The 14,474-nt window shown below is 38.2% G+C and overlaps 1 protein-coding gene across 2 annotated transcripts in view; it reads right to left on the bottom strand.

The window, feature by feature from the left end:
• Positions 1-1,096: 1,096 nt before the first annotated feature.
• The window catches only part of LOC593500 (sodium/glucose cotransporter 4), a 51,850-nt gene continuing 38,472 nt past the window's right edge, over positions 1,097-14,474 (bottom strand). Inside the window, exons 5-14 of one of the 2 annotated variants that reach the window (XM_030991881.1) lie at positions 11,682-11,787; positions 11,324-11,404; positions 10,341-10,549; positions 9,208-9,451; positions 8,104-8,254; positions 7,365-7,533; positions 6,227-6,442; positions 4,610-4,715; positions 3,989-3,991; positions 1,097-3,853 (exon numbers count right to left, since the gene is read on the bottom strand). In XM_030991881.1, the coding sequence (XP_030847741.1) occupies positions 3,648-3,853; positions 3,989-3,991; positions 4,610-4,715; positions 6,227-6,442; positions 7,365-7,533; positions 8,104-8,254; positions 9,208-9,451; positions 10,341-10,549; positions 11,324-11,404; positions 11,682-11,787 (1,491 nt within the window). In that variant the 3' untranslated portion in view covers positions 1,097-3,647. The remainder of the gene's footprint in view (positions 3,854-3,988; positions 3,992-4,609; positions 4,716-6,226; positions 6,443-7,364; positions 7,534-8,103; positions 8,255-9,207; positions 9,452-10,340; positions 10,550-11,323; positions 11,405-11,681; positions 11,788-14,474) is intronic. The other variant, XM_792972.5, reaches the window with a different exon arrangement.

The raw sequence follows: 14,474 nt of genomic DNA on the forward strand, positions 1-14,474 counted from the left end.
CTTCATTAATTTGATAACCCGAAGTGCAAGGAGCTCCTATAGATTATGAGAATGTGCAAGTAAACATTCAAAATGAGTCACATGGTATAATTTTTTAAAACCAGTTGTAATGTTAGAGGACAATTGTAAAGTTTAAAAGCAAAAAGTAAAGTTCTTCAAAAAAGTTGTCTTTGTGAGTGACAACAGAATGTGGAAAATGAAATAAATACTTTTGATACGTTACTTGTATGCAAGAATGCTGTTTGAACTTAGTGTAATTTATTATAACATTCTATTTTGTTTATAGCCGGAACTCAGACAGCTCTAAACCTTTGTGATACTCTTGCTGGATTTAATTTCACATTGTTTTAGTGGAAGTTTTGTGTGATAGAGAAAGGGACACATTTGTAGAAATATGGTGGCTGAGAGATATTATTTCCCTAGTAAAGGTAAGATCTCCCAAACAAAAACATCCTTACACATCTTGAGTTGAAAGTTTTCTGATCATGAAATATGCTCATTGTCCATGACTTGGATTTTTAGAACAATGTTATCTTTAATGTTTGGGAAAATGATGTTAGTTGTCATGAGAAACTCAATTCGAATGGAACACTTGCCATTGGGGCTTGCACAGACATTAATCGATGACTTAATTGTCCTAATTTTGATCTGTATGATAATTTACATTGTTTAAGTAAAGAAAAAAATATAACATTATTTTCAGAAAACAACCCCATGCTGAACCAACCCTTAAACTTACCTTAAATCTGATCCTGAACCTCTAAACTTAAGTTAAAGGCCACTTGGAAGTAATTGATATCTCTGTCACAGGGCTTATTTGCTTTAAATAATTTTTCATTAAAATTATTCCATATCATCAAAGCAGTGATATATGAATTCTCTATAGCAAAGCTATTTGACTGCAATGCAGAATGGTAATAAATAGCCATTTTCAAGGGCCAAAGGGGATCAAGAGGGTTACTCTAAAAGTCTGAATTAACAAGAGGATTTTTAAGAAGCAAGACTGTTGTGAACAATACCATTTTTAAACTTCAACACAGTAAAATAGATAACAAGACAACTCCATACAACAAAGAATAATCTCACAACTCTAAGATGCATTTCAGTAAAATTCAATCATCATCGACTTTATTCAACAAACATTATAATCATTTGTACACTATTACAATACAATCAACTGGCCGCAAGCATGTTGAAATTCACACTGATCTTTTTCCTAATCACGTTATGCAAGATCAACTTAGTGTCACCCAGTACTCTTATTTAAACTCTTAGTTCATTACTCTGGTAATGCAGAGGAGTAGCAATTCACTTCTTTATTAGTCATGTTAGGATCACTCCTTTGAGTTTGAATCCACTTGAGATCATGTGGAGTCGGCTCCAAAGTTGTGAATTCCATCCACTCTTTTTGAGCGTAGATTCCACTCTCCAAACGAGATTATCCCACATATAATATGACTCACCAGAGAGCGGATTTCCACTCCTGTTCATTTCTATTTCAGAGAGTAGTTCAGAGTAAAACCAAGTTGATTGATCACATGACCCCATTAAAAATAACCTCTGAAAGAAGAAGAAAAAAAAATTAAACTTTTTAAACCGAAACATGACCTATCCAAGCACCTCGTAATATTAACCCAGGGAGAGTGCATCTCTCATACTTCTGTTCCTCAACATCAAGCTATTAAACCTTTTTGAAATGATCTATAATCTATACATAAACAAAATCACGCATTATTATGATTCAAAGATATCAAGAGGTATATAATTATGTTCAATGATCATGATGATAAATAATCATATAGACTTCTCTTTTTTCAAAAATATACATTTTCAATCTGTACATTGCAAAGATTCTTAAAACTTTCTATTCCTATTACATGTGCATTCAAAGTTAACAAAGATGTGTAAAAAACATGACAATAAAAAAGTTAAAGACTTGCAGATAGAGAGAGAAGGGGGGAAGAGAGTGAGAGAGAGGATTGTACTTGCGTATGTTAACGTATCCTACTCTACAAGTACAAATTTTTTTTTCTCACTTTCGAAACGGTTTTTCATCAAGAAAAGACATAGTACACTTCTCTTTATTGTGGTGATTCATGGACAATTTTCTTTTAACACTCTTTTCATATTGACACCCCCCCCCCCCCTCCCACAAAAAAACATGCAGAAATTATGTTCCGCTTTGAAAATGTTAATTACAAACTGACTGCAAATTTCGATGCATACCCCTCACTGCAAAGGTGAATATTTACACAGATACCACTTTTAAACCCCTTAATATACATTTTTAGATCCTTCTTGTACAGCGAGTACTGCCTGAAACGAATCGTTCTCATTTTAATCCCGTCGAATAAATGATTCCCTTCAAAATATTCAAAATAGAGACGGAAAATCTTACACATTCACTTGAGAAAAGTTTCAGTATAATACAATAAATTAAGGCACAGAGGTTAAAGAGAGTTCCCTAATCCTATCCGTCAATCACTGAATTCGGAAAGTATACAATACAGTATAATTACCATGACAGGAATTTAAATAGAGCTTTCCACAATCGTAATTGTTTGTTTTCATTTTTTGTAAACTGCCAGAAATTAACTGATTGTTTGTATCATTAAGAAACTTGAGCTGAACAAAAACTGAAAACATTGTACCAGTAAACAGTTGAAATGACATGTATCCACGAAAAACTCATAATAAGTATATTAAAAAACATATACACAGTACAGCAAACGGAGTTGTGGCTTTTAAAACATTTAACATATTTTGAAAGGTTTTCTGGGGACTGTACACAATATAACTACTGGATGAACGAACTAATTGAAAACTAATAAAGCGTCTGTTGACGAGAAGCATTAGCAAAACCCCTACAAGGTGATGAGTTAACGGCCTTCCGAACCTTAATGACTTAATGTCTGCAGAAATAACGTTATTAGTTCATTAGTCTTGTAATCATGTAATAGATGGATTCTTTTTCTTCAAACTACGTGCATTCATTTTGTCGACTCGAACAATTAAAAAATACATGTATATAAATTGCTTGCATCTTTAATTTTGTTCAACTAGTTTACTGTACGCATTCATGCCTGAGGTTTTACTCACAATTTTGTTATAAAAGCCTACATTTTTTCTCACCTTGAATGCAAATGTGGGGTATTATGGACAGGTCCAACTGACTTTTTAAAGAAAAATTCATTCCGAAACTTTGAATATATCGAAGCATTCTAGTAAACCCAATATAGACAAGGATTTAACGTTCAGTAATGAGAGCAAGTGTAATGATTTATGTAACTGGTCATCTAAATATCCATTCAGTAGACAAGATTGAAACGGAAAGGCATGGTGAAGATGTATCACCTTTTGGCGCCTTTGATTAGGCAACTATAATTGACGCTCTATCAATTTCCGGATTGCATTGGACCTTTTTTTTAAACAGAAATCAAAGACGGGGGGAGGGGGGGGGGGGGGAGCCACATCGATATTTTTGCAAATTAGACTTCCTAACAAATTAGATTATCACATTTAAGGCAGAATTGTTCGAAACGAATTTTCTGTGCATTCAAATGAAAAGCTCTTAGATCAAAACTTTGCCTGCAACAATGACAATGAATTTTTTTTTAAATACAAAAGGGGGACATATTTGTTGTTTTTTAGCCGTAATAAGCCCAAAAGAAGACACTGACACCCATGGCTAGGATTGCTGAAATGTTGAGGATCATCTTGTCCCTCTTGGTTTCCTCGATGTTCGTCATTCTCGCCAACTGCTCGGCCTCCTGTTCCGCGGTCATCTCGGGCTGCTTTCCCGTACCGCACATCCAGTCGATCACCTTGCGGCTGAATTTCACCTCCTCCTCTTCTGCAAATGGAAAACATGAACAGAATTAGGATGATGCGTATAGTGTTGATCATAACGTGGTAACATCATTTGTAAAACGCTTCTCCCTTGCTTCGTCATGACGACAAGAAGTGTAGAAAACTGTTATTAAATGACCGTCTTGATTTGAGCCAAGCATTAATGATATAAGCCGCTCAAGCAATCATGGAATGTCTTCCTACAATAATTATAATCAATCAAAGTGGATAGATAAAGATGCATGGGAACAACTGTTTAGTATATAGGCCCTACTATCAAATAATTTGTATTGAAACATGACAACGGGCATGCATGGTATTTGTTTGGTTGTTTTATACAGTGCTGATTCAAACAACTGTCTTATCGTATATGATAAACATTTCAGAAGCAATTTCAGCAAAAATCTCAATTCAATTCAATTAGATTTATTTAGATTCCATATTTGTGGGGGGTTAGTGAGCACATTTTTTTTTTGGCCCTCGAAAATTTGAAAATTTGCACCCCCGCCCCTTGAGCGCCAGGGGGGGGGGGGGGGCCATCCCCCCCCCCCAAAAGATAAAAAAATCACGTGTTTTTACATGTTTTTTTTCCCGGGGGCGCCCCCCCCCCCCTGGATCCGCCACTGCTTTCACATAGCCTTGAAGAAAAGTAAAAGAGAAACCCAGAACCTGGCACTAAACAATTTTCGTGTAAATCTGGATTTCTGCTGTCCAGATTGATGTGTTGTTTATACGTTCTGAGTTGGCTTATGATACATACCTTCTGGTTCATCAAGAACCTTTTCTTTTAGTTCTTGGACCTCGGAGATAGACAGGTCCTGGCGCTCTAGAGTGCTATGACGTGTCGCCCACGTCAGATGAACGAGCTGGAAAAGAAATATTTGATTAAAACTCCGTTTCAAATGTTACGCGTTAACGCCCTTCCAGCTCTATAACAGCCTCCATGTGCCTGTAAAACGTCTCTATATTAAAAGATATCACAATGCATGGTAGCAAAGGTTTTCTTTTAAATTTTCACCCTTATACTTTGGTATTTTACCCCTTTTTTTATCTCTCACTGGAGGAACGTGTACGATCCGCATTTCCCCCAAAAAACCTGAACAACAGTGCACCGTCAGAATTCCTTTTATCAGAATCTACACCGTTAAGGTTGAATAACTATTTAATTTTCCCTTTCTCTGTACAATCATCTCCATTATTATCGCCATCATCCTCATTACAATGACTTTGATGTTTTCAATCAAAGATAATCCCGACACTTATCAGGTAGTAATTTGATACCCCTCAATATCTCATAAACAAATGTTAAATGTATTAATTGTAAAGTGAATGAATTTTAGATATTTAAAAATAACAGGAGGAATGGACTTCAGAGAATTTCAGAATTGTTTCGATTTTAGAAGATAGACGAGCCATTATTTTCTCCATGCCAACTCACTTTACATCAATACGCTAACAAAAGATTGAAGATTGACCAAGCAACATGTGCTTTATATTCAGGGGCGTCGCTATGGCATTTTGAATGGGGGTGCTGGCTCAAACTTACTGATAAGGCCCTAAAAATTAAAAATTGCTGATAGAATTTCTATAATTGAACACGGTCGAAGCTACAAAATCAATTTAAGTCAATTACAATAGCCCTGTCCATCACCCTTTGATACATGCGAATATAATAATGACCATAATTATTTATCCGAATACCCGAACACGTCCGAACATGACTATGGGATATACAATAGGGCACTGACATTGATCCAGAGTCGATTCGTTTCGAAAGTAGTTGCGATCATGTCCAAGCCGGGACATAAAAAGATGAAATGCGGGAGAAGAGCAACTGTTAAATCACATTATTCTTTTAACAAAACATATGATTTTTAAATATAGTTCAACTAAAAAAAGAACCCCAATTCCTCAAGACATTAACAAAAGAATTATAGAAAATAGGCAAGAAGAAAAGGAATTAGCGGGGGAGAGGGACACTTTAGCACTTCACTTCAGAAAATGGGACAACTTCCACAGTTAAGGACGGCGAAGCAAATACTTCTTTCTCAGACTCAGACATTTTTAATATAATTTGGTCAGAAGGAAAAGGAAGAGACATGGTTTCCAACAAATGTGTAGATGTGAATGCTCGGGAAAGGAGGGGGGATTTGTTGAGCTTTGGAATGAAGGGGGGAGGGGATATGTAAGTTTGTATGTGTGTCTGAGTATGTGAGCGTGTGTGGTGTGTCTGTCTGTCTGTGCACACGGCTTTAATAAAAAATAATTTTAAAAATATATATAAAAAAAAAAACATTGACGTCCTCATCCTCCCTCCCCCTCCCCCTCCTCAACCCGCCCCTATCGACGCCACTGCTTATTGGTTACCGGTGCTTACATATTTTGATGGGATGGGCGTGGTGAGAAGGCTGACGGCGGCGGTGAAGAGACACACGAAGACGAAGAGGAACATGCCGAAGTAGAGGTAGTGCATGTTGGCGATCACGGCAGGCCGGTCGTCCTCATCACCGCATGCTGGGGAAGGGAAGGCAAAGTCGAGGATCATACGAACGAGACCAACCACCAAACCGGCCATCAGACCCCAGAAGGCTCCCTGTAATAGATCGAAAACCAACAAATAAAATAAGGTGATGAAGGGAATGGGTATAGGAGGGAGGACGCCATTTATAGATTCGTTATCATGTTTTGTCATCGTTATATATGTTTATGACTCCAAGGGGGCTATTGATATGGAAGGTTGATTAAATGCAAGTTCTGAAAACAAAAAACTAATAAGGGTACACAAAATTAAAGAGAAGTAGTAAAAGAAACCGCCACTCGACCTTCAACCAAACAGAATCGGGTATTTGCAGGATTTCTATATATACATAATTATATAACCTTTCGGAGTTGTGTTTATATTTAATGTAGCTGCTAAGGTGATCGCAATTTCCTGATTTATATATAATTTTCCTGTTTTATAATTCTCTCAAATGTTTAGATATTTCTCTAACAAAGTTGTGAATTTTATATCGTATACCGGGGCCCTGCTCACAAGCAACCTGCTTATCAAGGGTATCCCTCCATGTTTATGTTTATATTATTATTTTAATACAATGTGTCAATACTGTGTTATATTTGTTCTTTTTTTAAAGATGGAAAATAAATTGAAATTGAATTGAAAAAAATTGAATTGAATATCAGCTTCAATCGCAAGATGCCCTTCATTAGGTCATCTCACTTATTATGAATCAATGTTTCATACGAATAGTGGCGGATCTCAAATTTGTCAGTGGGGTACATGCCCACTTTACTCCCACCCCTCCCTCCTCACAAAATGATGATCAATATCATACGTGGTAGGATTTTAGGGTCCCTACGACCAGAATTGTACCCAATTCACATCGAACGGGAAGATGTGGCATCGTGAAGAGTGTTACAAGAACGGGAATTTTAATGGCTATGGCTGAATTGATAAGGGCCGGACTTTGCCAACTGTAAGTGTCAAAATTATCAGTGGTGTCCATGCATCCTACCTTTTCATTGACACGTTCCCATATGATAGCCATGAGGAACACAGCGCATATAGGAGGAGCCAGATAGCTGGTGACGGCCTGGATGTAGTCGAAGAGACGTCCTCCCTGCGAGGCCTGAATAATGGGAATCCACAGGATACTTATACCAACCATGATCAGAATGAAGATACTGAAGCGAGAGAGAAGAGAAAAGGAAAGGGAAATCACAGAATGGCAACGATTTCATTATTATGAATTTTCTAATAATCATGTTGCTTCTTCTGATGAGATATCTATGGATTTGATTATCAATAATAATCTTCATCAAACTTTCTCGTTGATATTGAAATAATTATACCCAATCGAACATGCTGGAAAGTATATAATTATCCATACTGACTTTTTTCCTGATAGACTGGTAGATTAAAATAAGACTCGTCTATCTCTAAGATAGGATATTTTAAATGGGGGACTGCGTCAAGGTAACTTCTTTGCTAACAAGTCCACCAACAAGCAGACAAGAAAATCTTCCAACTAAAACAATGATCCCCAGGCTTTAATATCTATCGACAAGGGTGAACAATTAAGTTTGGAAATTTGCCAGCTAGGTTGAGACATAAACTTCAAAATTAATGTGAAAATATGAATTGACTTCACATTTTGTTCCATTGTAGACAAGGATAAAAACGATATACACAAATTTTGCCTGGCGTTGTTCTTGTTAGTTATCGACTGTATTCTATAGTCTATGATAACTTACCGTCCTACAATCATAAGCTCAGTCTCGCTTGAGTTGGGTCTGATTCGGCGCCATATATCGATGGTGAAGATGGTAGAACTGCTGTTGAAGATCGACGTCAAGGAGCTCATCAGCGCACTCATGATCACGGCCAGCATCAGACCACGAGCACCTACATCAGAATGATGGTATAATTATCATGATTATTGGTATAATAGGCGTATAATTATATACAGGCACATATTTGTGGGTGGGGGGATGGGGGAGGGGGAGGCTGAAACCTTTTGCCCAAACTTCTTGGGTTTCCAAATTTCCCTTTCACGATCAAATCGAGATGACAGAAATGATAATATTTGCGCAACTCGCTTCTCGACTTTGAGATGGTGGTTGCCCGAATATCGGAACTTTATGCCGCTTTAGAAGTAGACCATCAAGTTTGGAGTGTTATTCTGAAGCAAGAGTATTAAAATATGTGGCTGCATTAAAAGCTGATATTCATTTGATGATTTTAAGTCATTTACCTCCTCTCCCAGGCTACCACTCTCGGACAACTATCCCCGGAAATTTACCCAAAGCACAATAACCAACTCACAATAACAACCCGACAATTATGTACGCCATCAACAGAAAGAACAGTATACTCACAGACTCACCCACACCTTAGACGATTACCCTGAAGTGATTGTCTTAGCATGCTTAGGGGCGCAGTTGTATAATCCGAGGGTATATGCTGTTCGCGGGTAATTTGTATAAGGTAAATGTATGATTGGGGGAATTGTCCTAATGTGTGGTTTTCGAGGGGTGATTGTTCGAGGTTCGTTGTCCTGAAAATATATGCAATCGATCTGGTTGATAATGTCAATGATCCAAATCTACTTTTCAAGAGTAATTGGCTGGAATTGTATGGTACAAGCTAAAGAAGAGAAGAAGATACTGGATATAGATCTCCTCGCCCGGGGGGGGGGGGGGATGACATGACAAATAAGCGGGGGTAGTATTTCTCACCTCCATGGTGGAATATTACCCCTTTATCTACCCTCAATAATAATACGCAGAACTGATTAGGATGGTTATATTTTGGGATCTTATATACGCAAAGGAGAAACAGACGAAACCCTAACGTACCAGTGGGCATGATGTTCACCACAAGTTTGGGGTATGCAACGTTGGTGCAAGCTGTTTCACTCTGGCAGATGCGAAGACATTCGGCAGGATCGGCGCACGCCACTTCGTTAGGGTAGAGAGTCCTGGAAACCATACCGGGGAATACAATGATGAACATGGGTAAGACCTTGAGGAAAGCGGCCATGACACATCCACCCTTGGCGTGAGAGAGGGTCTTGGCGGCAAGGGCTCGCTGGACGATCACCTGTTAGACCATATAGAATGAGAGAAGAAAGTGAGGTTATGTTTTCATCTTTCTGTTTAGGAGATTGATGCTGCCGTACTTAGTTATAGGAAATGAGACTGAAGCAATCATATGAAAGTTTAGCTCATTAATTTCTTCGATTTTCGTACAACTTAATTGTTTCCAACTATAGTTGATGCATGCACCTTTCAAAAGTGACCCTAAATGCAACATTTTATTACACATGTCTAGACTAACTCATCATGCCTTTTATGAGAAAGACAAAATGATACGGAACGCATGTCAAGCCAGACAAGATGGGAAAGTTAGACGAAAATGTTGAAGCATTCGTTCTGACATAGTCGAGTTTGAGATACAAGATTAAACAAACATACTGGTCTCTCCATTGGTGAAAGGATTCAATTGCTAACCTGAGCTCGAAATTTCACATTCATGCTTTCATTCTATCCCGTCTGCTGCTTAGACAAAATGGGCGAACACACGTATGATTAATTCTCAGTAATATCTAATGCAGTCCACATTTAACTATACATCCGCTTCACTTCTCATATTTCTCCTTATTCCCTTCCTTTTCTGGAAACCCCTATAATGCCTATTAGCATGATAGTAATGATGAATAGGGTAGCGATTTCACTATCATCATAATCATCATCATTAATTATGCAAGTTTGAAGGAGATCATTCAAAACACCAACCACAACTTCTGTCATCACTACCATCATCACCACCAACTCAACATCGCCATCATACCATCACTATCATGATCATCATCATGATCGTTGTAATTATCACCACCGCCCTCCATCATATAACCCTCGACATCATTACCTCCACCAACAACCTTCATCTGCAACGAAATCACCACCACCCTTTCAGTACGTCCTCTTACCTGATCTGTACACCAATACCAGATGGAAGAGATGGTGATACCAAAGATCATTCCAGGCCAAGGAAGATCAGCCGTTAGCGGATCGCGGAAGATGTGGAAGGCATCTTCTCGTGGATAGCCGCAGGTGGCATTAGGATTGTTCAACGTGGTGTTGGGAATGGCCTGGAAGTAGGCGATGTACAGCTCGTTGTACGGTACCTCGATAAAACCTAAGGGGAAAAGACAGAGAACGACGGTGTCATAATATGGAGATAATACATGTACATGCATTTGTAAACACGATGGCTCTGTGTTTCAGTACACACTAAGAAATAAGGATGCAATTGGGTGCAGATTTGCATCCACCTTAATTCGCGTATTTTGCAGAGGGTGCTGCTATTGTAGCAAACTTGTACCTTTATTTCTTAGTGTGATAGTACAGTCTAGTAACATGAAGGCCCCTGATTAGGATCCCTGCAGTCAAGCATTAGGGACTTTTTAGATTTGCACGACGAGAACTTGGACTGCGACGTGTGACATCCTTTTAAGGCAATGTGACGTCCGTTTTAGGCACTGCCGGGCAACTGCCAGTGCCTTAAAAGGATGTCACACGTGGCAGTCCATGTTCTCGTCGTGTAAATCTAAAAGTCTCTATTTATTCTCCCTCAATGTAGGCATCAGCGTGCATCGTTGTTTATGAACACGCGTATTGCTTTCCTAGCAGTCAAGCAAACAATAAATAATCAAGTAACAACAACAACAACAATTAAAGGACCGCAACCCCCATACAACATCACCATCAGATCTACATGACATATATTTTTATAATTACTTTCTGCGAGGCACCGAAATATCATTTTCACAATTTGTTTAAGAGTCTGTAATTGATTATATTATCAACTACATAAACATGTTCAAACAATACATATACAAATCCATGTATGTCGCTTGAATTTTTGGATCAGTATTACTTTATATAAATTATCAAATCAAGGTATACTTACAAAGAATCATGAGCACCAAAGCTCCAATCAACATAATGGCCGTCTGCAGGGCATCAGTGTAAATAACAGCAGAGAGACCGCCTATAAATAAATCAAATTTTAAAATGTGAATGCATGATAACGTCACAAAGAAAACGAAGAAGAGACTTTACAGTGATGTAATAGGAAGGGAACCTTTAAGTAATATATTACACTGTTTTTTTATAGCTTCTGCTCCATCAATCAATTTATCTTATTTTATTTTATGAAACATATCTAACTTAGACTCTTTAAAACACAATTTTAGCTGTTGGAAATAGGTTGATTGAGGAATGGGGAAAGGAAGCTGTAATTATTCCCATTATTTAAGTAAACTTACCAACGACTGTATAGACTGCCGTGATGGCCAGGAGGATGATGATGGAGAGATAGAGATCCCATCCGAGGGACTGCTGGACAAACAAAGCTCCAGCAAACAGATCCACCTGCATAAAAGAAATTGGATGAATATCATTGTTTTCCAGGAGAGAGAGAGAGAGAGAGAAAGAGAGAAAGAGAGACAGGGAAAAAGAGAAAGAAAGAGAGGGAGAAAGAGAAAGAAAGAGAGCGACAGAGAGAGAGAGATACAGAGAAGGGGATATAGAGAAAGTGGGGAAAATTTAGGAGGATCAGATATTCAGACGAGGAAAAAATAACAATATCTCAAAATCAAACTATATCTCAGTTACGGAGATATATGTAATTTCTAAGCGTTTATGTGGGTTTTCTCAGTCTGTATTTTTCGCGTCGCCGCCCGTACTACTATTTACATCGCAGGGTAAGAATCTAAGGTCTCGTATTTAGCTTCGAGTCATACTTCAATTCTCGCTACCCCAAATAGCGATTCTGCCGAGATCCGGGGAAAATCCTGAAAACGCGCATTGCATTATGGGATAGCTTTTCGACATTACAGCTTCCTGTGCAGGCGTTCGTGATCACAACCCTCTCTTTCACGGTAGAGTTTAACGGCCTTTTGTGCTAAAGTCACTAATTCTGCCCGAAGCTTTCCATTGCATATTATAATCTGTACAAATTACACTGATTGGCATCGATTTTAGCGTGCGTGAAAACTCTGCACAGCGAACACAGGCGCTAGCGCCAGCGGGATGGGACTCTATACCGGAAGTTGTAGTGACGACCCGAGAGAGTGAAAATTACCTCGTCTCGCGAATTTCGAGATTTTCGTACCTATTTAGGGTAGCGAGAATTCAGTTCACAGTAATTGAATTGTCGTCAAATTAAGAATACTTATGTCGGGACATGCCCCCCAGTTTTTTTAGGTATATGTCGCACAAAGGTCATTTCGACCAGTCCGTTAAATTTTTCGCACTTTAAATATCAGAACTTACACATTACACATTCAGAGAAAAAGAAGAAGGCGAAGAAGGAGAAGAAGAAGAATAATAAGAAGAAGAATAAGAAGAAGAAGGAGGAGAAGAAGAAGAGGAAGGAGGAGAAGAAAAAAGAAAGAAGAAGATCGGACAAGTGGTATTTTAACATGGCCCTTTACTAAGCATGTAAAACCCTCACACTTTACACCTGCAATACACAGGGTTAGCTCGAGTACTTTTAATCAGACCGTTTTTATTTTTAGAAATGAGACATTACCAAATAAGGACAAGGAAACGAGCAAAATGTAGGCAAAACGTACATACAAACATGAACAGGTGAATGAAATAAGATACAACATAATGTCAAGTTTGCTTCTGCAACAGAACCTAAAGATAGACGCGATCGAGTGTCTAAACAGTGACACTGCTGATTCTCATATTCTTATGCCTTTGTTTGCTCTTCGTGGTTTTCAAGATCGTCTGGACTGTAGTACGATCTATCATAGAGCCAAGTGAAATTGTGTAAAAATGACCTGAATATTCTCGCTTCAAAGACCCTGGGCTGATTTTGTAATTCTTCATCTTCTAACCTTTGCCCAACATAAGTTTGCACAATGGCTTTCGAATGGTGGACTTTCGTTTACTTGTTTTTCTTCTTCTTTTTCTTCTTTTTTTTTTTTGGGGGGGGGGGGGGTGAATGTTATAACCAGCCTGTGTCCCTTGCAAAACCCAAGTTGCATTTCATAAGTACACACATAGAAAATGTGCTACCCTTATTATGTTTGTTAGTGATTTTAATTGAATATTGGAACCATTTTCATGTTATTATACAGCAGAAAGTAAAACTATTTGACTTTACGTATAGAAAATCGCCTGTATAATTATAAAGACATCGATGCTCAGAACGTGTCTTTGCGGCCCAACAAATTGTTACGCCCTCAGCTCTTCATTGTATTGATCTACTAAAAGTTTATTGGTGGAATCGGTCGATGCACGCTTGTAGTCTGTACTTCTAATGTACATTTTGACCCGTTTTCAACCATGAAATGAAATGAGGACGTATCAGCGTTATCCTCTTTCATCCTACGTGTCATGTACACAATGGCGTGGCGTAAAATTCACCCATTCAGAGGGCACCGGTACGATGGGTGGGGGCAGTAGTCTTTCTCGGAAAATAAAATGCGAATTTTTGAGGGGGAAGGTGTGGGAGGTGGTCAAGGTTTTTTTTCCACTTAATTTTTCTCTTTCTCCCTTTTCCTTTCCCTCATTTCTCGGATTTATTTTAACACTCGATGGGGGGGGGGGGGGGGGTCCGTACTCCCGTGCCCCACGCAACTACACCACTGCATATACATAGAAAAATTGTAAATAAGATTCATTACAATGGTAGTATATTTGGTCTGCATATTATGGTAAGGCTGGCTCCAGTTTTGTTCACCATAGTCTGTCTATAATATTTACAGAAGCTAAAATCAGGTCATATTTATCATGTTCACGGTTGAGATTGAGAGGTTACATAAAATAAATATTTGATAAGTGTAATACAAGCGACTGGGTAAGGGTCGGGCAAATGGTTCCACAAAACAGAGTGAATAATATGAAATATATTTAAAGATGAATATTTCTTTTTAACCACCTGCCTCTGTAAATAAATTAGATTAGAAGAATTTTCAGATAACATCAATCAATTTGTGAAAGGAACGGGAACATTCAAAAACATTTAAAAAAAGCAACATCTAACGTAGGCCCTACAATGCTTGTTCAAATATTATGAACGTAGTGTGACGCACAACAGAAATAAT

This window comes from Strongylocentrotus purpuratus, unplaced genomic scaffold (genome assembly GCF_000002235.5).
Source record: "Strongylocentrotus purpuratus isolate Spur 01 unplaced genomic scaffold, Spur_5.0 spur5_scaffold_2, whole genome shotgun sequence".
NCBI lineage: Eukaryota > Metazoa > Echinodermata > Echinoidea > Camarodonta > Strongylocentrotidae > Strongylocentrotus > Strongylocentrotus purpuratus.